Source organism: Notechis scutatus, chromosome 5, assembly GCF_049901735.1.
Source record: "Notechis scutatus isolate UNSWTSFEM ecotype Mainland chromosome 5, rNotScu1.2, whole genome shotgun sequence".
In the NCBI taxonomy this organism is placed as follows: Eukaryota; Metazoa; Chordata; class Lepidosauria; order Squamata; family Elapidae; genus Notechis; species Notechis scutatus.
Genome location: NC_142013.1, coordinates 30,656,019 through 30,681,308, shown reverse-complemented (window position 1 = coordinate 30,681,308; position 25,290 = coordinate 30,656,019). Strand labels below are relative to the sequence as shown.

At 36.5% G+C, this 25,290-nt stretch overlaps 1 protein-coding gene across 4 annotated transcripts in view; it reads right to left on the bottom strand.

Annotated features, from left to right (window-relative positions):
• The window catches only part of NME7 (NME/NM23 family member 7), a 72,293-nt gene that overhangs the window by 32,242 nt on the left and 14,761 nt on the right, over positions 1–25,290 (bottom strand). For all 4 annotated transcript variants that reach the window (XM_087966441.1, XM_087966440.1, XM_087966442.1 and 1 more), the window contains exons 2-8: positions 22,605–22,712; positions 17,056–17,222; positions 14,032–14,142; positions 12,690–12,740; positions 10,009–10,216; positions 6,163–6,268; positions 158–222 (exon numbers count right to left, since the gene is read on the bottom strand). In XM_087966441.1, the coding sequence (XP_087822567.1) occupies positions 158–222; positions 6,163–6,268; positions 10,009–10,216; positions 12,690–12,740; positions 14,032–14,142; positions 17,056–17,222; positions 22,605–22,607 (711 nt within the window). In that variant the 5' untranslated portion in view covers positions 22,608–22,712. The remainder of the gene's footprint in view (positions 1–157; positions 223–6,162; positions 6,269–10,008; positions 10,217–12,689; positions 12,741–14,031; positions 14,143–17,055; positions 17,223–22,604; positions 22,713–25,290) is intronic.

Below are 25,290 nucleotides of genomic sequence, written 5' to 3'. Positions count from 1 at the left end.
TCAGCTGAGAATCACTTGAAAGTCAAGGCCGACATGTTTGTTCCCAGGTGCAATGGATTAAGGCGTGGCTCTGTAGTAGAAACAGAAAGTGGTAAATGTGGAATTTTCTCTCCACCTCCTACTTCCACAAGAGCTGAATAAAAAGAAAATAAGTTACCATCTGCAAGGCTGAGATTTCAAATCCTCCATCAAGAATTGCTTTTATAATCTTTCCAGCTACTCCTGCATTAAAACAAAAAATGGGGAGGAAGAATGGTCAGATACCTAAGAATAGTTTTTAAAATATTAAATGCTTGAGAGTTAAGGTGTTCTTATAATGTAATTATTTTTTTAAAATCCAGAATATATTTGGACTAATATGTATGTATCTGACACAGAGATATGTATGACACACCTAGTCAAACTTTTGAGCTGAGGTGCTCAGCTGAGTAGGATTTCTTCTCTGCTTAAAGCAAATAAAAATATGTGTAATTTACAGAATACAGGTAGACCATGATTTACACGTACTGTAAGTCTATGATACTTGGTTGTGGGAGGGTGAATCAGATTTTGAAAATCACATAGTATTCTGTGGGTATCTCCTAGTTAATAATACTAATTGGATAGTCTATATTTAGTAGGCCTAGCTTGCTTGAGATAAAACTTGGCTTTGGTTGCAGTTGTGGCATACTAGACACAGTGTATTAAACCTGACATATATTGTCTGTTATGTGAGAATGCCACACGTAAAATTGGTGATACTACACAAGCACTCTTTACTATCTTTTCATTCTGTTCCAGAGCCAGATGGGTCTCCTATTACCCTATAATTCTGCTGCCACCATGTTAACAGAATCCAGAATAGGGCCATGCATTGCTGCTGCCCCTATAGTTGTACAATGCTATTGGCTTCTCTTGGCTAAAACTTTTAACTTTCTAAATGTTGTCTCCACAAATCATTATTAAAGTATATGCACTGATGTGATGGTTGTACAAGCCAGGCATGCTTTACTGTTAGTTCTCCACCTCCCTCAAAGAATCTTTTAGAGGTTAATCTACCCTTTAAACCAATAAAAGGAAAGTGATGTTAGTCTGTAGTGACAAATGATCAGAAGTTTGTGAACACCTTTTCTGACTAACAAATGTCACTAAAAGGCTTAAAGTTTATATAAAGCTAAAGCTCATTTCATCAGATTTAAAGAGTGGTTAGATCAAGGGTGTCAAACTGGAGGCCCACGGGCTGGATGTGCCATATGCAGGCCATGCCTACCCAGCTCCACAAAGGGGAAAAACATCGTGAAACATCATGTGACGGCAACATCACAAGGAGAGTTTGACATCTGTGGGTTAAACTAATATAGGATTTATTTCGGGATGAGATGGGAGGGGAGAAAATAAAGGTTTGTTATGCAGATTCAAGTTACATGTCAACAGTTGATCAATAAACAATTGTAATGTGTGAAAAAACTGCTGCATTAATGCACTGTCTCTATAGATGGGCTTTAAGGCTGGTACCCTAGTTTGTCTATCTATTACTAAAAAGTAAACATGACATGAAAGCCTTGATATGACATGAAGACCAAAGCTATAATGAGTGGTAAACAAAATTATCAATAGGCCCATGAGATTATAATCATGGCATAAAGAATACAATAATTTGAAATATAAGAAAGGTAACTAAAGGCATAAATAAAACAGAGTTATGTGTATGTGTGTGCGTGATGTTTCTCCAGAATCTAAATGAGCGCAGAAATGTGTGGAGCTTATGATTACATGTACAGAAATGAAGTTATACGTTTAATTTAAACTTTACTAGTAAAACTCTTCATTGTCATGATCTTTACCTGGGCCAAACAGACATAATTACCTGGGCAAAATTGTTTGCATCATCTATTTCTGAACAAGGTACCTCAAATTGGCTAACTTACAGAATGTGTCTAAAATCCAGGATCCATGACTCAAGAGAGACAGATATTTGGGGAAATTGTGGCTGTTTCAGTGCTATTGGCTGCTGCAGCACTGCTGGGCTGCTGCTGCAGTCACATGATTTTTATTTGCAATGCTCTATGATAATTTCCCAGCCAGTCTCACAATCCCTCACTCCCTCTCCCACCCAGCAGTAGCCATTTACCTGCCTGCTGGAAAGGGAGGGAAGGATTTCTGATGCTTCCTACCAGATCCTCACACGAAAAGTCAATGGGGAAGGAAGTTAGAAGTCAATCCAGTTCCCACTACTTTTTTGTTCACTCGATTACCCTGTTTCTCAAGAAAATGATCTGAGTAATACATTTTTATTGGATTTACAAAAAAGGTTTGTTAACGTCTCAAAGAAACCTATGCAATGGGACAAGAATTGGACAGAGATAAAATCTTTTTATTTGAATGAATTAAAGATTTAGATTTTAAGAGATAAAAGGATTATAAAGTTGGTTTATTTGATCAAAGTTAAAATAAGACATATTTTTATGAATTCTGCTAACATTTTTGCTGACACCAGGATTGAAAAATTGATGTCTTGCAAATTTAAGATATGGGATAGGCTGTGGTTAAAAGAGATATGTTTGTAGCCTTATAGGGGTGAAGATTACTGCATGTATTTATATTTGTGATGATGATTGGAAATCTTTTCCTTATACATTTCTTTTATTCTTTCATTTCCTTTCTTTTCTTCCTTTTTACTCTATCTTAAGGAGGAAGATGTTCTAGAGGTAGGTATTAAAGCAGAAAAGGCTCTCCTCCTGGGTCCTGTCGGATGTCACTTCTTAATAGATGTAGCCCATAAAAAGGTTCTTCTGCCAGACCAGGTAGGGTACAGCATCTTAAATTGAAATTAGAAGAAAACTGGCAACCACTGCAGCCCTGAGGGCATAGGTTATATGCTGGTTGTGGAGGGCCTATAACTGCCTTCACCACAGCATTTTGCATTAGTTGCAGTTTCTTCAAAAGCAACCACATGTACAGTATATTACAACATTCATTGGGGAAGTGCCCAGAGCATGAATGATTTATGGAACTGGTGCAAATTCACCAACAGAAATAAATCCAAATCACAATTGTTATCTGCTATCTGAACAGGAGCTGTGAGCCCCAAAAGACACCCAAGTGAAAACAGAGCCTGCATCAAACATCCAGCATCAAAAATAGTAGTTCCCCAGAAAAAATAGTAGATTTTGATGAGGGCTTCTCATCAAAAGTTGTTTAGTATACTTAGCAGTCAGGGGATAAGAGAATTGCTAATTGGTTGAACAGAAACAAATGACTAGAAATCAAAGGGCAAGGTTTTTTTTAGAAGAAAATAAGAAGTAAAAGGTCTATGTTGAGATTAGTAATTTTTAAATGAATCATAAATAATCTTGATGTAAGCAATGAGCTAGTCTAGTATGTGGGTGATATAAAACACATAACTCTAGTTAGGATGGTAAAAACCCAACATTATTGAAGATCTTTAGAAAGATCTTTCAGTTAGATCAGGGGTGTCAAACTCAAGGCCCGGGGGCCAGATCCTGCCTGCAGGGTACTTAGATCTGGCCCTGGAAACAGCAAAGGATCAGCCCTTATAAAATGGCCGCCCAAGCTCAGTTTTTGGCTGCCATGGCCTCCTCCAACCCTCTACCAGCAAAAAAGGAGCTTGGGAGACCGTTTTCGTTGGCAGAAGCTTTAAGGGTTGGTCCTTTGCTGTTTCCAGGGTGGCCCTGCCAAGCTCCTTTTTCACTGGCAAAGGGTTGCAAGAAGCCCTGATCATGGAGCTTGAGAGCCTGTTTTTGTTGGCAGAGTGCCCGGGCCACCATCGGTACCCCCAACAGGACTGACGTCAAGCTGGCCATGCCCACCCTAGCCCCCAAAGTCAAACACAACCCTGATGCAGCCCTCCATGTAATCGTGTCTGACACCCCTGAGTTAGATGAATGGGCAGTTTATTTTTTCTCCTTGCAAATCAGAGAGATTGATTGAACAAACTATTTTTTTTATTGACCTTTCTCCACCACGCAGCACTTCCCTAATAAGCACTAACAAAAACAAGCAAAGAAGCTGTAGTCCATGACTTTAAGCAAATTAATTATCTTGGGCGCAGCTTGCGCTGCTGCTAGCAACCAACAAAAACCTTGCCTTGACATTAACAAGTTAATAGCTGACAGCTTTTGCCTCCAGAGCAGCTGGTGGCTTGCTGTTATAAGCACTTTAGGTGAACAGCTGGAGGGAACAGCATTCCTATCAATCTGAATTCCCAACTTTGTGCTTATGTACAATTTTGCATTCTTTTCTTTTTCACAATATGTAAACACAAATATCAATTTCCTTCCACTTAGTTATCTCAGTGCCGGGATTTTTTAGAAGTAGGGGAATAAGGCAAAGAACTATAAGACTTGCCCACAGAATCAGCACTGTGACCATATTTGGGACATTTAATTAATAAACTATCAAAAGATCATTGCTATCATGGCATCTCCTTTGGTGGTGTTCTGTTTTGATATCCATCCTGCAAATTCTAAATTTAAGTGTTGATGCATAACAGGTGCTCCCAGTGGACAGGTTCAATAATGTCAGCTCAGTGTATGGTAGTGTTAAAAGACAAATGCCACCCTACATAGAATTAGAAAAGTGGTTGAAAATAACACTGTCAACACTGTAACACCTCTTGGATGTTTGAAGTTTTTTAGCTCAGGAAAACAGAAATAGGAGAAATATGAACACAGGGTTTAAAATTTATGCATTGCATGGAGGAAGTGGCCTTGGATAAATTTTACTCTGTCTCTCAAAATCCTAGGACCAGAGACCATCCAATGCAGAGCACTGGAAGATTTAAAGCTGATCAAAGGAAAAACTTTGTCTTTCTTATCAATACTATATTATACAGGTAATCCTCAATTTATGAGCTCAAAATTTCTGTTCCTAAGTGAGATAGTTAAGTAAATTTTGCCCCATTTTACAACCTTTTTTTGCCACAGTTGTTAAGTGATTCACAATAGTTGTTAAGTTGATAACACGACTGTTAAGTGAATCTGACTTCCTGACTTTTGCTTGTTAGAAGACCGCAAAAAGTGATCTCGTGACCCCAGGAACTGCCAGTAGCAATTTGAGCCAGTAGCTAAGAATCTGAATTTTACTAATGTGAGTGTGAGGATGATCGTAAGCATGAATAATGGAGATAAGTCACTTTTTTCAATGCCATTGGAAAGTTGAATGGCCACTAAATGAAAGGTTGTAAGTCAAGATATACCTGTATTATATTATATACAAGTCCAGCATGGTCACATGATGTCTCACTTAATGACAGTGGCACTCAGCAACAGTTATAGGTTCCAATTATGGTCAGTAAGAGGATTACTGTACCATAGTTTTGAAAGAATGAGTTTAAATCATTAAGTCAATCTTTTGAAAAAGAATAGTGGAAAATAGCAGTTTTCTGTAATCTGGATGTCCTTCAGATATACTTTCTTCTTCAATTTCCCTAGAATATTCCAGCCAGAAGATCATTAATAATAATTGTAAAGTCCATACCTTTAAAAGGTGCCCAGATTGGGAAGTTATTAATATTAAAGTTGCAGAGTGTTAAATATTTTCTTATAATGCAATGAGCTAATTTTATTTGCAAAAATCAAATTAGTTCCAAAATTTAAAAAAGGATTTCAAATGATCAAACATACTCTACAAACCCCATTAAACACCTCTTTCTCATTTGAAAGCATCTACTATTCTTATATGCTGTAGTTACTTTTGTACTAAAGGATTTTACTGATATATTCTGGGAAGAAGCAACTATCATACCATAGTCTAAAAATTATGAAGGTCAAAGTGGTTTTGCACAGCATTCTCTTGCCAACATCTCTGCAAAACCTGTTAACCCAAATAATTATTTATGTGGTTTATGTATTTTAATTGCATACAGAGAACATCTCCATCTGATTCTGCAAGCAGGTCAGCTGGAAATTATCTGAGCCTAACTGCTAAACAATCTGCTGGTAAAAAAGACTTTTGTCAAAGAAGGAAAAAAATGATGAGCAGCAATAGGAAAAAAGGTCTTTATCTCTGCAACTATAAATATTAACATTAACAAAAAAGAAACAGCATTGCTTTTTAGAACCAGGCTAAGGTACCATTGTGGAAATAATTTACATGGCTACTAACTAGACAAAAAGAGGACCAAAATGTATTTGTATTGATTCTGCAAGGTATATAACCAACCTTCTTTAATTGCATGAGGTTTAATAACACAGCAAGTACAATGTGTATACTTAGCAGTGCCAGTGGGTCCACGGCCTCCATTGGAAGGAAAGAATAATTCCAGTTCCTGGAAATAATAGGAATTAAATATATACATTTGTAGGGTCTCAAAACACTGAGATTACAATAGTCAGATTCATTGGTTTTCATTTAATTCATTTCCATTCCTTATTTTTTAACATATTTTTGAAAGTGCCTCATCTGACTGTTCTATCATTTAGCATAGACAATAGACTTCCAACACAGATCCAAAACAATACCAATTTTTTAAAAATTCTCAAATACAGGTAGTCCTTGACTTATAACCATTCATTGAGTGACCTTTCAAAGTTACAAAGGCGCTGAAAAAACACACATTTTCCACATGACCATTGCAGTGTCCCTGTATCATGTGATCAAAATTCAGACACTTGGCAACTGGCATGTATTTATGAAGGTTGCAGTGTCCCATTGTCATGTGATCACCTTTTGAGACTTTCTGACAAGCAAAGTCAATGGCTTGTTCATTTCAGCCGGATTCACTGAACTGTATTACTAACTTAACAATCGCAATGATTCGCTTAACAGTTGTGGCAAGAAAACTTCTAAAATGAGGCAAATTTCACTTAACAACTATCTAGTTGAATTGGAAATTTCAGGCTCATTTATGGTCATAAGTCAAGGACTACCTGTATGCCAAGAAAAAGATACAATAAACCTTTCACAGAAAAAAAAACTTAAGAAATTTGAGGCAAATTTCAGTACTGCGTTACCAAGAATAGGCAGGGAGAAAACCATGAAAACCAGCCTATGTCACCACAACACAATCATCGCGCTGTAACTATAGATGAGTTCATTATTTTGTTATATTACCACTCAATCTTTCACAATAAACTATATAACACTGGATTTCTTACTAGATGCTCATATCTTGCAAACAAGGAACTTTCTAACTTGAATGCCACAGGACTGCTGACTGTATTGAAAGAGTTTTAGGCTATCACCGTGATTGCGAACCTATGGCACGCGTACCACAGGTGGCACACAGAGCCATTTGTGCCGGCATGCGAGCTGCAGGCAAACTTACTTCACTGTGCACGCACCTCACAGCTGATTTTCACCCGGTTTGAGGCCTTTTTCGGCCTCCCAGAGGCTTCAGGAAGACTTCTGCAGGCTTCTGCAGGCCGAAAATTCGGCCCATTTCATCACTTCCTATTTATCCGGAAATACTGAAGTGACAAAACGGGCCTAGTTTTCGGCCTGAGAAGCCTGCAGAAGCCTTCCTGAAGCCTCTGGGAGGCCGAAAAAGGCCTCAAACTGGCTGAAAATCAGCTGTGATGCGCAGTCCAAGTAAGGGGGCGGCGGGGGTGGGTGGATGGGTATTGCATGTGCATGTATAAGGGGCGTGGAGGGGGCATGCATTGCCTTCTGGGTGCTGGCAGGTGAGCGCAAGCATGCAAGCGTGCGCACAATTTTTGGCACAGGAGCCCAAAAAGGTTAGCCACCACTGCCAGGTGGGCCAGAAGAAACAAAAGAACAGCAAGCTATAACAGGTGTCTTAACAGCCTGAAAAGATGAAAAAAGCTTAAAACCCAAGACAATAAAAACCTAACAATCCAAATCCCAAAGCAAGCTGAATATCTTAATGAGAGAATATGTGTTTTTGAACCAGAAAAAGGGAGACAGAAAAGAATCAGAGCTAATAATTTAATGAAAAAGAAAAAAAATACAGCCAGAATCGGATGATTCAACAACATAAATAAAAAGAGAAAGAGATGAGGGGAAAGGAGCAAAAAAACCCCAACCAAATTACAAAAATAAGCTTGAAACCACAGTCCTACTTCCTATTTATCTGTTACAGCACAGATACCCTTTTGTTTGTTTTCCTGTCTGCCCACTCCTAGAAAACAGAGGGCCTTTTTACAGGGCTAGCTGCTGACTGGGGAGAGAAACGTAATCATGAACAACATCAGAGGTTCTCTTCATGATGAGGTGAGATCCTCCTCTTGTGTTGTTTTTTTAAATAAAAAGCGCAGACTGGATTGGGTACTAGAACCCCTCTCCAACAGCTACAGAAAATCTTAGGACCACGATTTCAAAAATCCAATCAGCAGAAATCATGGAACCACATGAAATTCATGGAATTACATGAGTTGCTCAATTGGACAGTATGTACATATTCTGAATCTATTCTCTCAAACCTGCAATTTTAATACCTTATTCAGAGATATTAATTTCCAGTTCTTTATCCCAAAGTTGGTCTTCACAAGCAAACAACCAAGTAATTTATCTTCTACTTTACCAACACAGCTTCTGCAAGATATATATTCTTTTCTCATTAGTAGCCTGTTTTCTCATGAACAGGACACTGAGGTAAAATCTCAGGCTAGCAAGGACACCTGTGAATTGGATTACCTGTTATTTCTCCCAGTTACTTCAACTCAGTCCTGACAGATGTTTTCGCTTATCTCCAATAGTAAGAACAATGCCCATTGTCTTCTACAATACAATGATCCTGGATTGCTAAGTAATCTCAGTATAAATATTTCTCTTTCTCCAAGCAACACAAAACAAGGAGAAAGTTAGAGAAGATAAGAAAATTGGGAGAAGGAGGAAATCAGTAGCAAAAAGAAAGATATTTCAAGTGCCAAGGACTAGCCCCTCTTTTTTTGTCATCCTAATTTATAATTTCTTAAACTTAAAAATTTCCAATGGTATGAACATGTGGTATACCATTTTATAGTTGTATAACATTCAACAATGTATAAATTAATGGATTCTTTAACTCTTCACAACCCATAATCCCACTGTTAAATACATAATACCACATTAAAATACTTTTAAGGATACACAGCAGGGACAAATAAGGGAGTAATTAAAACACTGCCAGCAGCACTATTCTTAGCTCCTCTAATCAACATCAAGAAACATGTTTCTATGGAAAGAAAAACAGGCATCAGAAAGTAAAATGCAAATATATTGTCCAATCTGTTTTCTTATAGCTTGGAAAGACTCAAATGAAATTTTGCCTTCAGATGAGCCTCCAATTAATCTGTTTAAGATTATTTAATCCACCACAATGAATAGTTAAGAAACTAGTTTTAAAAATTCTATATGGCTATGCATTATTATTTATAGTTTCAATTCTAACAAGATGAAAATTAAAATGAAGTATACATTATATATCTTATTTTATCTTGTAAGATTGACTATTTCATTTATTTAGAATATTATCATGCAATCCTTTATCAGCTCAGGGCAATATTTGATTGAAATCATATTACCATTATTCAAAGTAACAACAATGTAGGGGAGGCTTTACAGTGAAAAAATGAGATGAAGTGGTGTAAACATAATTAGTTACACAGTACAGTGATTTTCCTGAATCAGGAAGATATGAGACTTACTTATCTGAAGTGAAGGACTGGACAAGAGAATACTCTGATTTGTAGAAGAAATCTACATAACAAATCACTAAATATTTTTTCTAAAAGCAAACATTTTGCCCCAATATTAAGATATTTGTGTAAGTAATTTGTTTATAACATGCCTTGGATCTGCTACTGTCTTAGCAGGATTGCCTCATTTGATCAAAGCTAAGCTAAAAGCTATGGAATTAGAAGGCCAGTCAATAACTACTGGTCAAAAGAACTAATTTAAACAGAGTTTAGAAAGAAAGAAAGAAGTTCAGTTTACATATTTACGTACATCAGTTAAATCAGTTAAATAAATTTAATTGAGAGGTATGAAAACATATTCTTATAATATGCTAACAGAAACCAAATCATGTACAGAATGAGCTATCAAATGTTTATTTGAGAAACTTACACTAGCAGCAGAGGCAAAGGAATCAGGGCCATGAGCCACATTTCTTATGCTGTCACTTCCAAAACGTCCTCTAATGCTGTTTGGAGCATCAGTTCGTGCCACAATTGAATTTGCAGGCCCTAATAATTGTTTCCATTTACCTATGGCATCATCTCCCAAAATCTCCATGGCAACAACAGGGCCACTTGTAATAAACTCAAGAAGTTCACTGAAAGCAAAAAATAGAATAGTCAGGGAAACCAAATGCTTCAACACGATTTTTCTGTCCTAAACAGAATAATAACAAGTTGGGTACATAGCACAAATATTAAGCTACTACAGTAAAACAGTAACTTGCAGAAATATCTGATTAGAAATAATAATTTCACAATACTATTTCCAAAGCAATACTTTGTTCATTCTCTTATCTTTTGCAATATCTGAAACTATTTTAATGTTTTAAGAAAAGCAGAACCGAAAAAAAGATAATAGATTTGCTGATTACTCAAGAACTATGATCTTATGTTTAATTGCAGATTAAGCAGTTACAAAATTTCTAAACTTTTGGCTTCTTAAGAGGCCAAATGAAGCTTAAGAGGCCAAATGAAGTTTGCCAGGTCTATCAAGCCAGGCATCTCTCTCGGTAGAACTCCATCTATTATTTATGTACAAATATGGGCAATCCTGTTCATTCGCAAACAGGCATGTCAAAAAAACAAAGTACTAGTCTCAGTGTGTATATAAAGCACTACAAAATAAATTTAGCACATGGATACTGCTCCCAGAAAAAGCAGCACCTAATTAAGTGGATAATCTGGATATAAGTATAGATCATTGAATTTCCTAACATTACTCTTACATAGGTAATCCTCAACTGACATCACCACCTCACTCAATGACCACAATTCCATCATTCCTAGTTGCAGTTGTTAGGTGATCACCTGGATTGTTAGGTAGAGTTTAGGTAAGGTTCATTCTCCCTCCCATCCGTAAGGGCTCTTTTGGCTCTGCCCAGCGGTACTGCCAGCGGTGATCCCAATTGCCCCTGCTGCCCAGTTGACCTTTACCACCTCAAACCATTCTTCAAGCTGGCTTCCCTTTCCTCTGCAACCACGCTTCCCCCATCTTCTTCAAACAGGCACCCCTTTCCTTCCACAAGCTGGCATCTCATTAGAAATGTTCTAGACTTCTCCAAATCCCATGAAAATGGGATGTGTGGTTTGAAGAACAACAGGAGCCTGGTGCTTGGGTTGCTTCAAGAGCTTCATTTTCTCAAATCACATGCACACCATTTCTTTTGCACATGTAAGGGCTTTCACATAAAAAGAGATATTGGTCTGAAGAAAGGATCAAGATGGTGAAGGTCATCTGGGCTGCAGGGACAATTGTAGCTGCTGCTGCTGAAAGGGGCTGTGCAAGCAGCCTAAAAGGGGGGGGGAATATGCAGGGGGAGTTGCAGCATCCCCAGGGTTGTAAAGGCATGTGAGCTGCAAAGCACTTGAATTTTTATCTTGTGACCATGGCCACAACTTCAGACAGTGCTCATAACTACCTTCATTTAGTGAAATTGTAATTTCAGCTGGTTGTTGAACATATAGTTTTAAGTCGAGGACACCTATAATAAGGTATAATGTGCACATCTGGCTCCCATGCTCTACCCAATAGACTTTAAACCAGGGGTGTCCAACCTTGGCAACTTTAAGACTTGTGGACTTCAACTCCCAGAATTCCTCAGCCAGCTTTTCAATCCTGGGAGTTGAAGTCCACAAGTCTTAAAGTTGCCAAGGTTGGACACCCCTGCTTTAAACCAAAGGGCATGCTACTGTGTCCTGGAACACAGAGGCAGGCAGCTTGTGAAGTTGCCTACTCCTTGTCTCCTGGAAAGGAGGAACTGGTTAACTTTATATTTTGCAGTGATAGTAACGAGAACACCTTTTTTTTTAATACACCACTGTATCACTTTTTTGGCAGCAACCATCAAGGAAATTGCTATAAACAAATTATTGTCCTTCAATTACCGATCTGTCTGTGCGGAATAACAATAGCTTTCTGATTTACCAGATATTTCATACATTCCACATTACTATACTATGACACTCCACAGTACTATACTACTGTACTATAAAGTCAATTTGCTTAATGGCAAGGAAAATGAAAAGGATGGAGAACATTCTGAAACAAAAACACACTGGAAAAAGACTAAATATGCAAGACCACAATAAAATGTAGAATGAAATGTATGTATTAACATAAGACCATGTATACTACTGTAAGAAAATTCCAAAGATGAGAAAATGATGAAAGAGTATTTTAATGTTGTTAGAATGTGATTAATTTATTAGAATATAAGTATCAGAGTGGGTTGCAGGACCTAGCTGATTCTAAAAACATCCAAACTAGGCCTGGCATGATTAGCACTTGAGTAGAAGACCACGTTTTTAATGCTAAAATAAATAAAAAAATTTAGAAGGTAGCAATAAAAATGATTTATTGTTATCAAGAAAATCATATGGATATGTCAACAAAATCAGGAAAACAATATAAAATTAAGAGAAGTCTAATTTTCTATGCTTATCAAATACTATCTACATTATGTTTGTGTAAATAACTCAAGGGACATCAATAGAAAGCAACATGGTAAGAGTTATTTTATGGAATGTAGCATACAAGTGAAACCACTCTATACTAAAATATATACTCACTTGTAATAAGGCTTAGCTTGATGGTCTGCATGTAAATCCATTGCTTCTTCCCTATAAAAGATATTTTAAGAATATATTAATATTCTTAACTAATGAATTCTTAATATTTTAATGTGTATATATTAATATTTCTAGCATTTTCTTAGTAACAGATTGGAATCAAACTCTACAAGCAAGATATCCTTTGTCTTTATCATTCACTAGCTTGATACCTGTGTTTCGCTATGAAACTATGTGGGGAGGCTTAGTTTTTGGAGAGGAAAATAAGGGAAAAAAATTCTGCCTCTGCCTATTAGCATCCATCGGTATTCATCTGGCGTCTTGTCAATGTGTGAGAAAGTTGAGAGCTGTTTGGAAACTGAAAGAGTATTTGCTGTGTGAGCAAGGAGACAGCAAGGAGCCTGAGCATGGCTTAGCTCAACTGTTCTGTACTAAGCTGCTTGATACTGTGAAACTGAAACTGAAACTGAAACTCCTCTCCTCTGGTTGTGTTTTGCATTTCGAACAGATTTCTTTTCAGGTGAGGAGGGGGAGTAGAACTCCTTAGTATCAGAGTGTGTTAATAATAATATATAAAATAATAATGCTCTGATGGTCATTTCAAAAAATCCTTTCTTAATGAGCATCTAGAAGCCAAGAGGAACATACGTGCCAAATTTCAAGTTTGTAGGCTTTACGGTTCTGGAGATTTTGTGATGATGTATGAGTGGTATTTTGCTTTTAGATATACAGATAGATTCATTCATTCATGTGAGATCGTACTATAACACACAGTATTTTGTCAGTGTATATGGATTCATGAACTGGAATAGACATGGCAACGTCAGCCAATGGGGACTGTTTGTGACTGAGACACAGGATTTGTTGCAAGAGGGCTTGGAGCCTGGGCGTGGCTCAGCTTAACTGTTCTGTGTATAAAAATAGTTCTAGTGTGCTAGTTCTTGTACTTGCTACTTCTTCTCTCCATCATGTTGCAAGAGCAGCATGGGTATTATATACATGCATCATGTTTTATATTATTGTATATATAAAGAAGTTTCTTCTACATAATGAATCCTGCTGAATTATTTCTTTGTGTGCTGGCTGGATTGCTACAAACTCCAAAATATTTATCTTCATTTCTTCTATTCTTTGGCTACAACATGGTTCAAGATGGAAATGCTAAATATGATGGTTTCATGGTCCTACTTTAATAAGATATCATGAGAGAATATAGATTGGCAACAGCTATACATTTTAGGGTAGTTTTACAAAAAGCTAAAGATTATACTTCATGAATCAGTAAAGATTTAAAATATAAACCATATTTCCATTTTTTGAAAAATAATGATTAAAATCTCACCTTGTAAGTTTCACCATTTTAGCCTTTGTTATTGTAAAACCAGAATTAATAATCATATCAATAACTTCTCCAACTCTGAGTCCTACATCTGGTTTTAATAATGCCAAGGTTCTATTATCAGATTTAAATGAGAAATTTAAAAAAAAAATTAGCTTATGCATCAACGTTACTAAGACAGGAAAACATAATAATATCAATTATCATTATGTGATCATTCCTAAGTACCCAGATAGATAATGAAAATATTTGGCCCAAACATATCAGTAATAAAATGAGTTTTGAAACAAGAAGTTGCACAGGAACAAATAATGAGGGTACTTGTTTAGACATTGCTGTCCTTTTGTCCTCTTCAGATTCTAGTTAGAGAGGAAAGGGAACTTATGTTAGGCAAATAAAGGACCCATGTAAAGTAGCTATATATTAGGAAGGACAGGAAGAAATATTACTGACCCAAAGTAGGGCAGGTAGAGTAGCTAATTATACTTTTGCAATATTGTTTTTAATATTCTCATACTGCAAAATGGAAAGATATTCTTATGGGGAGAGGTGCTGGTTCTTCAACAGCTTAAATGAAATCCAGCAGATTTTTTTTTTATCCTGTCACCCCCATTATCCCATGAACATGTTCCTTTGACAACTGCAATATAACTGGAACTCTTGGACTATAGAGCAGTTAAGGAAGAAAATTATGCCTTTAGTATTTTCTTTTGTCAGAAACTCAGAAAGCAAACAATTGGTTGAAATTTTATTTATGTTAGTATCTGGATTATGATACTTGGAGGGGGGGATATGCCAGAATTGGTGTGACAGAGAAAAAGAAGAGGAAGCAATGTCCCTAACTAAGTGTGTAATCACTATGGGAAACCAGCAGTACGTTTGTTTGGGGTTTTTTTTGTGCTTTTCTAAATTTTCCCTGAGGAAATCAAGTAGTTCAAGCACCATGGTCAGCTCCAAGCCAGATAAACACAGCCATCTCAAAAAAACTCCACAATAAAGGCTTAGTTTTAACAAATTTCCTGAGGATTAAGCAGGATATTTAGCGACAATACAAGTTTCTAAAGATTTGTGTAGGTCAGAAGATACTCACAGCTGACCTGAGAACCAATCCCTTCTACCTCTCGTGTCATAAGTTGGCTAAACCACTGAACAAGAACTACCCTAAAGTTAAATAAGAAAGGAGTTTACTGGAGACTTTTGTTCTTTTGTTTTTCCCTGGGAACAGTAGTGAGGAATGAAGGAAAGAAAGGAAGCTAAGCCACCACTCAAATTATGGGATGAAATCATCTAAGATGCAAAAAGACTCTAGTGTATACAAACTTTTAGATCTAGAAACTATACAATTTCATTTTTTATATCTCAAAAGAAATGCCAGATTAATTTTAGTTGTTTTTTTTTCTCTGAGGCTAAGCTGCCATTTTAGATGACCCTATCCATTGTTCCTCTGTTGCCTCTCTTCCTTTTTAAAAAAATCCTAACACATATTTTCTTTGTTAATTAAAGAGTCCCCTCTCTTTCTAGCTATAGAGGTAGTTGACTATAACAGTTCATTTAGTGACCGTTCGAACTTACAATGGCACTGAAAAAAGTGATTTATGACCATTTTTCACATTTACGACCACTGCAGCATCCCCGTGGCCATGTGATCAAAATTCAGATGCTTGGCAGTTGACCCATGTTTATGACAGTTGCAGTGTCCCAGGGTCATGCGATTCTCTTTTCCGACCTTCTGACAAGCAAAGTCAATGGGGAAGCCAGATTCAATTAGCAACCGTATTACTAATTTAACAACACTTAATAACTGTAGCAAGGAAGGTCGTAAAATAAGGCAAAACACTCCTAACAACATAAATTTTGACACAATTGCAGTTGTAAGCTGAGGGCTACCTGTACTTTAAAAATCTCTAAATGCTAGTTACCACATACTTTTAGTACTGATTTGTATTTTAGAGGATAATCTGGCATATTAATTTGATGTCAGAAATGCCACATTGATCAATAATATGTTGATACTAGTAAATATCTTGATCAATAATTCTAATGAAGCCAGTGAATCACATGTGTACATTATTTCTCTTCTATTTTAACAATTTGATGTCAAATTTTTTGAAGAGATATTTGTTATTACTTATGTTGTTGTTATCCACATTGCCAAATGTGGAAATTAGCAAATGTCATCAAGAAACCTAGTTTTCTTCCTTTCCAAAAATATTTTCAACAGTGCTAAAAAAACTATTTTGCCATTTGCAGCTCGCTCTTAGTTCTTTCTGAAAGAATTTGTGACTATTACTATAAGTTAGTAAGAAACACCAACACAAAAGAAAACACAGGTTTTCTTTTTCTTTTTTAAAGTAAACATATTATTAATAATACATTGGAGTATATATAAAAATAATACACAAATATATTTTATACACACAAACACATTTTAATTACATTAACTAAGAACTTGAGAATGAGTACTAAAAATAAAAATGGCTTTGTCATACATCAGTAAATTTAGATTCAGACGAAAAATAATCTTCTGCATTGTTGTAGTACTGCTATCTTTGGGGGGGGAGGTAGTTACTGTATGTAATTTTCCAGCTTATTTGCCATTTTAACACAGGATCTTAATTCTTTATGTTTCAAGGTGCTGTTTGGATTATCCTAAAACTTAGAACAGCCAACTTAGGCTCTATGACAATAGTCTGAGTTATAACAGATCCAATATGAATACTTTTGAACATTTTAATTGTAAGCCCCTGACAGTAAATAAGATATAACCACACAAAGTTAAAGCAGCAGAAAAGTATATGAAAAACAAGACACGATTATAACAAAGCTTTTTTTTTTTATGTTCACATACTTGGTTCCAGTTTTTCTGGGGACCAATTTAATATAATACCCTTCTCTATTTTCCCTTTCATCCATCAGAAAAACCAATGCCTGTCATTCTTGTATATGACTCATTAAGTGAAGTACGTTGATTAAATTAACTTACAAAATTGAATATTCCTCAGAAGCTCAGAAATAGCACTTTCTCACCTTTCTTTGCAACTGCCCAACAAGCGAGAGGTGTATTGATCGGCATAGTCTACCAAATTGAGGTGGCGTGAAAAAATAGTAATTCTGTTGCCCACAAAGAGATCTTTAAAATTCAGATCTTCATATTTAGTGCGATTCAAGAATTTGGAGCGATTCTTCATGTCATACTGAAGAGTAAAAAAAATAGCTGTTTTAAATTTCTTGGTTTTTTTAAATTAAAATATATAACATTTCAATAAAATCCAGTCAAATGTTGGATATTGAATTCCTACTTGATGCATATAGAAAAAAATCCAGAAAAGGCCATAGAATAGAAGGTGGAATAGAACATCCCCCTCTGCCTTTTTCATTTTCTGTTGGCAAAAACGTGACAACTTTTCAGATTTCTGTTTAAAATCACACATAGGTTAATTTTTTTTTTTAACAAATCATGTTTCCTAGTTACCTGCCTAATTTGTTGGTTCTCATGTAATTTGTCACATTTTAAGCATGAACCTTTGGGATACTGAGCCTCTGATGACCATTAAATTTGTTCATGAGATGAATTAAATATATAATTACGCTATAACAACTGAAAAGGAGCTAGTGTAATGTAGTAATTAAAACATTGCACAGATGCCAAAGACCCCCAAATTCTAGTCTACTGTCTGGTATGGAAACATATAGATGATTTTGGGGTTGAGATTTCAAGCACTATATAAAGGTTGAGATAAAACTTTAACAAAAAACACATTGGCAAATCCAGTTCCATTTGTATTAAACAATTCTACAATTGTTATATTGATGCCATTTTGGAGATCATCTCATCCAACCACGCACTCAGCACAGGATGCACTGGAATACAGCCAACATATGGTCACCCAGCCTGTCTGAAGGACTCAACACTTTTGTGTAGCAATTAGTTTTTCCTGCCCTCAAGCCTCAACTTATGGTAATTTTTGCACTATAAGACATTCCAGACCATAAGACGCACGTAGCTTTTGGGGAGGAAAACAAGAAAAAAAAAATCTGACTCTGCCTCCCAGCAATTTGCCTCCTTACAGCAAACAGTCTGGTCAGCTTCAGCACAGCCTGATTTAGCACAAGTAGCTGATTGGCAGTTCGATCGGCTTCCCGGAATACCACCAATCAGCTGTTCCAGGCTGCAGGGATCACCGCTGCCCATCACCGCCACCACATATCACCGCCTCCGCATGCCCCATTTTTGGCCTTCGTGCTTCCTGTTTTCGGCCTCCACGCATCCTGTTTTTGGCCCGTTCCAGGTGGCAGAGATTGATCCAACCGCCAATCAGCTGCTCATGCTAAATCAGGCTGGGCTGAAGCTAACCAGGCTGTTTGCTACAAGGAGACAAATTGCTGGGAGGCAGAGACCGAAGAGTGGGGGCTGGCGGGTGGGCAAGCTTCAGCAACATTCGCTCTATAAGACACACAGACATTTCCACCCACCTTTTTTTTGGACGGGGGGGAGTGTGTCTTATAGTACAAAAAGTACGGTACTCCCTGGTAGGTTTAACCCACTGGTTTGATTGTATGGGATAATTGACAAAAGTCAATTTCCTCCTTCTACATTGTTATCAAGTCACCACTCAATCACTCTTCTTAGCCTATGTTTTTTCTTACCTTCTGCTTGCCTATCCTACGATGCAGTTCTTTCCCTGCTAATGATAATTAGCTGGGGCTCTATTTTATTTCTAAGAAAAGTCAGGTACAAAATAGGACTTAAAAGTTCTGTCTTCTCATCCAATACCAATTCGCCACTATGTCCTTGCAATGGCCCTTTATTCTGTTTGCTTTTCCTTTATTTTCTTACACTGCACGCATTACACAGTTTATAATGAAGTTTCTCTCCTGTGGGCTCACATTTCACTATTATTTGTCATTTCTTTTGATGATTATTGCAAAAGTTTCAATCCATTTTCAACTGCTAACATCTCTGAAAAACTGTGATAATACAATCATGTATATATAACTCACCTGTTCATCCTGAATTATTATTAATCTATTTAAACAAAAATACATGTTGAGGTAATTCCCCGTCAGGAGAATGAGCACATACAGGGAGACGTAGTGAGAGTAATGTTGAATAACACACACACAGCACACAGATATACTGTACAGTAAATGTAGGTTTTTACTGCCAATAAACGTTTAAGCACAGTCCAAGATAAGCAGTCCAACTCATTTCACAGGTAAATCAGTCAGTGTTCAGTTCAGGGATAATCCAAATATCAAAGTCCAGTATCAAAAAACAGTTCAGTTATCTCCCTTAAAGGTTACTACATAACCAATATTAACTAAAGCCCTTACTGATAATAAATTAAATTTCAGTTTAGGTACATATAACATAGTTAAATGCTCAGTTACACAAGAACAATAAGCAGTACCTTCACCAGACGCTTTCATCTTCCATCCATCTGCCAATGATACATGTTGCTTACTCGTAGACATCTTTATAAACCTCTCTCTATTTTCAGTATAGGCAGTTGACGACAAATCCTCTTCTTGTGGTTGTTCCTTTCTCAGTTGGTCCCTATCCAGTCATCTTCTTGCTTCTTCTAACAATCGTCCGGTTATGTCAGTCAATGCCAGTTTATCTCTGGGCAGGACTTCCAGTGAAGATATGTAATCATCATAACTTTCATCCAATGAGGAAAGAATGATGTAAACTTGATGCAGCTCTGAAAATATCAGTTCCTTTTCATGTAGCTCTTGAAAAGTTCTTTTCATGAAGTTCAAATGAACTAATGTTCAAATGAAGTTCAAATGAACCTTTCAGAAGACGTGCTCTAAACAGTTTACATGTAAGATATATGTGTGCACCTACACTGTCACGAACATAAATCCTCTTCAAATTCTCCCAACACCTAGCAGCAGACTCTTCTCCACGAATATAGACTAGCTGCTGGTCACTCAGTGTTAGTCCAATTATACAAAGAGCTCGTTCATTGATCTGTTTAAAGTCAGCAAGCTTCTTGGGATCATCCTCATTTTCTGGATCCCAAGCATTTGTATCCGGTGGATCTTGAACTGCATTCCATAACCCTTCTCTACGCAGAAGTAGACTGGACTTTAGGAAACATAGTTTGTTCCATCCAACCGAGTTATCAGTGATAGACTTGTTGAAGTGTCTTGTGCCATCTTTACCAGGTTAGTAAACCACAATTAAACAGTAAACAGCTGTCTATATACGTTACTGTGTATTCACACCAACTCTCAGTTATTTGAGCCTGGTATGGCCTGGGCCCATAACCAGTGTTGAGGTAATTCCCCGTTAGGAGAATGAGCGCACACAGGGAGACGTAGTGAGAGTGGTGAAGAATAACACACAAATAGCACACAGCTACACTGTATAGTAAAATGTAGGTTTTTACTTCCAGTAAAACGGTTAAGCAAAGTCCAAACAGAGTCCAAGTCATTCACGGTTAAAGCAGTCAGTTTTCAGTCCAGGGATAATCCAAAATCAAAGTCCAGTATCAAAAACAGTTCAGTGACAGACTTACATCAAATCCAAGAAGAACTATGATCAGTCAATAGTCAATAAGGAACAGCAACACTCTCAGCAACAGAACAGGACTAAACAACCAGGTTTCTGGCTCCATCTTATGGCCATTTGAGGAACCACACCCAATTACAGTTTTAGCATTATCTTAAAGAAACAGTATTAAAATGTCTATCCTGGTTTATATATTTTCCAACCCAAATATTAGGTGACTTACATTCCTAACACTAACAATAAAAAATAATCTAGATTACATGTTTAAAAATTGTAATATATTTTGCATGAAAAAATAGTATTTTGTAATGCAGAAAACCAGATAAATATTATTAATCTATCCTTACTCATTCCCTTTTCCCATTATTCAATTTTATTTCTTGAACCGTGTTTCTCACAAAATAAGGCCGGGCCTTTTTTTTTTTTTTTTACCCCCGAAAAAACGGCTAAGCCGTCTTTTCGGGGGTGACTTAATTTCCTCCCCAACCTAGAGCCGCCCATATGGATGTAACTCGCCGCGAGGCTGCTTCTATCGGCCAACGAAAGCTCCCCGAAGGCAGAGTCCCCAGCTGCTTCGGGGCGTGGCGTGTCTGCCCATGTCCCCTCGCCATTAGGCAGTCTCTTTCGGGCAATGGAAGCTCCCCAAGTGCAGTCACCAGCCACTTCGATCGGCCAGTAGAAGCGGCCTCGGGGCGAGGGAAGTGTGTGTGTGCGCTCGCCCCAAGGCCGCTTCTAACTCCTAAAGGCAAGTTTTCTCCCCACCCCACCCTGCCCTTCCCCCTCATTTCTCTTCACCTCGTGTAGTTCTAACGAAGGATGTGAGAAATGGCGGGGAAACGCATGGATTAAATAGGCCTAAATTTTGGGGGCGGGGCTTAATTTCACCTCATGCCTAGAAATCATGCTGGGCCTTCCTATTGGTGGAGGCCGTATTGTTGGAGAAACACAGTATTAATTTTACTTCCTACCTTGTATTATTTAGGTGAATTTATCTGAATTATTAAAATTTTATTCATAGGTTCTGTTTTATTTTCTTCAAGAAAATTATTATTTTTTTAAAAAAATTTATTGCTAAGTATATTTTGAGAACTTAGCCAACCATGGTTTATTCAATAATCCCTCGTTATATAAATGATACATTGTGGTAATAAACCAATCCATCCCACTTGCCTTATGCATATTTTTAAGCGAATAAGAGCTATGCAGATCATATGCATGTACACAAATAAACATACAAAATGCACCAATTCAATAATCCAAGTTCTGATCAGTAGCAAACTCATTAATATTTAACAGGGGGAGAAGAAGAGCCAAAAATTAGATAAGCAAACTTTACATACTAATCCTGTATAACAGGTAATATTTAACTTATGAAAGGAAGTATGTCATGGGATTTCATCTCCATGATTATAGAAAAGGCCTCTGGAAAAGATGGAAATAGAGGAAACAAACCTAATGGCTAAGTGGATTATCTCAAGTTATCTCGAGCAAGATTGTTCAACCTGCTCTTATTTGTTGGAAAGCTTCATATTTTTCCCAATTAATATTCTACTGAGTAGAATACAAACTCATACTCAGTTTTTCTCAACGACATTCTTTCTTTGTATGAAAATATATTGCAATTATATGTAGGTTTCTGAAAGGAGGAAATGATGTCATATTCTTCTTCTACATTATGCAGTTCTTAGGCAAGGAAAGCAATTCTTCTGTTTCTGGTGTAACATGAAATCCATATTTTTTTTTTGGAACAAATTTTATTGATTTTAAAGACAAACAAACCATCATTAACCATTGAATACATAAAACCTCTTTCCATTATTAATTTTACAAGTCAAGTAAAATATTATTTTATACAGCATAATTCTGTTTTACACCATTTCGATATGGACATATAAATATCTCTTAGCAAATTTCTCATTGTTTCTCTTTTCGTATTCAATTTCATTATTATTATTATTATTGTCTATATTTATCCAGTTTATAATCATCATCTACATTTAACATGAAATCCATATTATTGAAGTTTATAAAATACTTTTAAACAAAATAATCTTACCATTTCCACTGATCCGTCTGTAGGGTAATACAGAAGCTCATAGCGCCGAAAAAGTGAAGCAGTTGGATCATACCATTCTGCAATGAAAGCAAATCTTTCCTCTTGGTTCTAAAAAACAGAAGTCAAATGTATGGATTTTGTAACAAGTTCAGAATAGACAATATGTTCAATATATCTTTCACTAACACCTGATGTAACAATGCTGTTTAGCTATTTGTGATAAAAGATATCAAGATTTGTCAACCTGGCATCAAAAGCTGGAATTTTAAATAAGGACCATTACTTTTTTAAATGTTTCTCCAAAAGTATGGAACATTTCACTATCTTCATTGACAGCTATTGCTATTCATGTACAACAGCATACCAGTGATTAGCTAGACATTGTAGTATAAAATCAAGGCAGATGCCCATAAAATACATATTTTATTAATTTTATACTTATCTTTTCAACTTTTCTAAGAGTTCTAGAAAACTGTACTAAGCATTGCCACAGGTCTAGACAACAATGACAAAAGTTTCCTGACTCTATTTATGGGATTTAGTTTAAGAACATGCCCCAGAGAGTGCGCGTGTGCGCGCGCGCGCGAGAGAGAGAATCATATATATATATATATATATATATATATATATATATATATATATATATATATATATATATATAAATTAGAGAGCTTCATACTCTCAGCTTCTCCAGACTATTTAAAATTCAGGGATTAATCAAATATTGCGCATTTAAAAATCCAGTATTCGAAAGCAGCTGATGACTCACAGAGACAATTGTCAGCCAGTCATTTTCTAAAGCTCAAAAGAACACACAGTATGTATTATCTGTGGCTCACTGAAGACATAACAGTTGCTAAGAGAGCTTTTCTGTCCAAGAAGCAGCTTGTATACTTTTCCCACTGCTATAAAAAGGCAATAAGTCAAAGATGTATTCTTTTCTTATTATATCTACAAAATGATTGTAGGATAGATTTGAGATGATGATATGAATTGTCATAAAACAAATTAAGTAAAATATGGATTATTTTGTAAAACATGAATGAATAAAAGTATAGTCAAATGATTGATTAACAATGATATTAGTGTATTTAATATTTGATTGAAAATATGAGAATATATACAACGTAATTGTAATTGAAGATTATGAAATGAAAGCACAAAACAATTTGTAAACCAACCGACACACTGTATGTATATATATGGAAGATGGCTTTATGTTTTTATGTTTTGTTTGTCTATGTTTGTCTTAAAAACCAATAATTTTTTTTTAAAAAAAGGCAATAAGTCATTACCAACAGAGATTGAATGAAAGATGTTACATCTATTTACCACTATAGACAGAAATGAATGGATTCAGTACTTACCACTAGCTGTCTGAAGGCTCATACTTTAAAACTATAGTTTAAAATAACAGTCCCCAACCCTTTTCACGGTACTGACCAGTTTTGTGGAAAACAATTTTTTCACAGACCGGGGAGGGGGATGGTTTCAGTTTCACTCGCTCACCTGTCACTCACTTCCAGATGTGCGGCCCAGTTCCTAACAGGCCATGGACCGGTATCAATCCACGGCCTGGGGGTTGGGGACTCCAGGTTTAAAAAGTATTTTCAAATGAGACGCTTACTTTACTTTATTTATTGTATAAAATTGCATCGTCCATTTATATCGGCTTATATTTTTCTATTAAAGACTAGCACTTTTTCTAAGCATAAATATCCAGGTAGGAAATAAAATAGAACAGGGCAGATTTTTTTACCCATTTAGATGGGAGAATGCATCACTGAGGAAGAGTGTGGGTTGGGAATCCTATGGAAATGGAATATCTTCTCCTTTTATCAATTTTGGTATATATAATTCTAGATGTAGAGCTATTTGCATTCTGCGAAGCAAATATTTATTTCCTTTCAAGATCCAGTGAGTAGTCCTGAATAGGATCTAGCAGTAATACTATAATATTCTTATTTATGTTCAAATTTTATTACTGTACATTGAAATGGGACAATTCCAAATCATATATAAGCTGTCTATATTTTTCAAAAATATGAAAATCAATCTAAAACTGTACTGTATACATTTTGTCAACTTCAATATATGCCTTCCTCCAGTAGAAAACATAGGCAACGCAGGGATGAACATAAGAGATAAACCCTTTTCTCAAACCATTTAAATACATAACCAAAAGTAAGGAAGAAAACAAACAACCCAGAGCAGCAGCCACCAACCTTTTGGGCACCAGAGATCTATTCTGTGGAGAGGGATTTTTCGTGGACCAGAGGGGGCGTGGCTTCATGTGCTGCTTGCATCCAGCGGATGGGGCTTCAATTGTTTGCGCAGCCCAGTTTCTGGCATGCACCAATGCTGGTGCATGGATCCAGGCTTGGGGACCCCTGACCCAAGCATTTTCTAAGATAAGTACTAAGATAAACAGCAAATACACCAAACAAAGCTCTCAACAAGGAACTTCAAAGAAGATGATCTATCCCAACCAAGAATGGCAGAGCAAATTACTGTATGTAAACAATATAACTCTGAAGTGCACTGATATTACTGCTATGCCCTTTTTTAAAAGCTCATGTTATATTGTTGATATTTTGTCTGTTTCCATTGCTTTGATACTCTCAGGTTGTTTTACAGAAAGGCCATTAACGTACAGTACCTTTGAACTGTGAACAATAAGATAAAT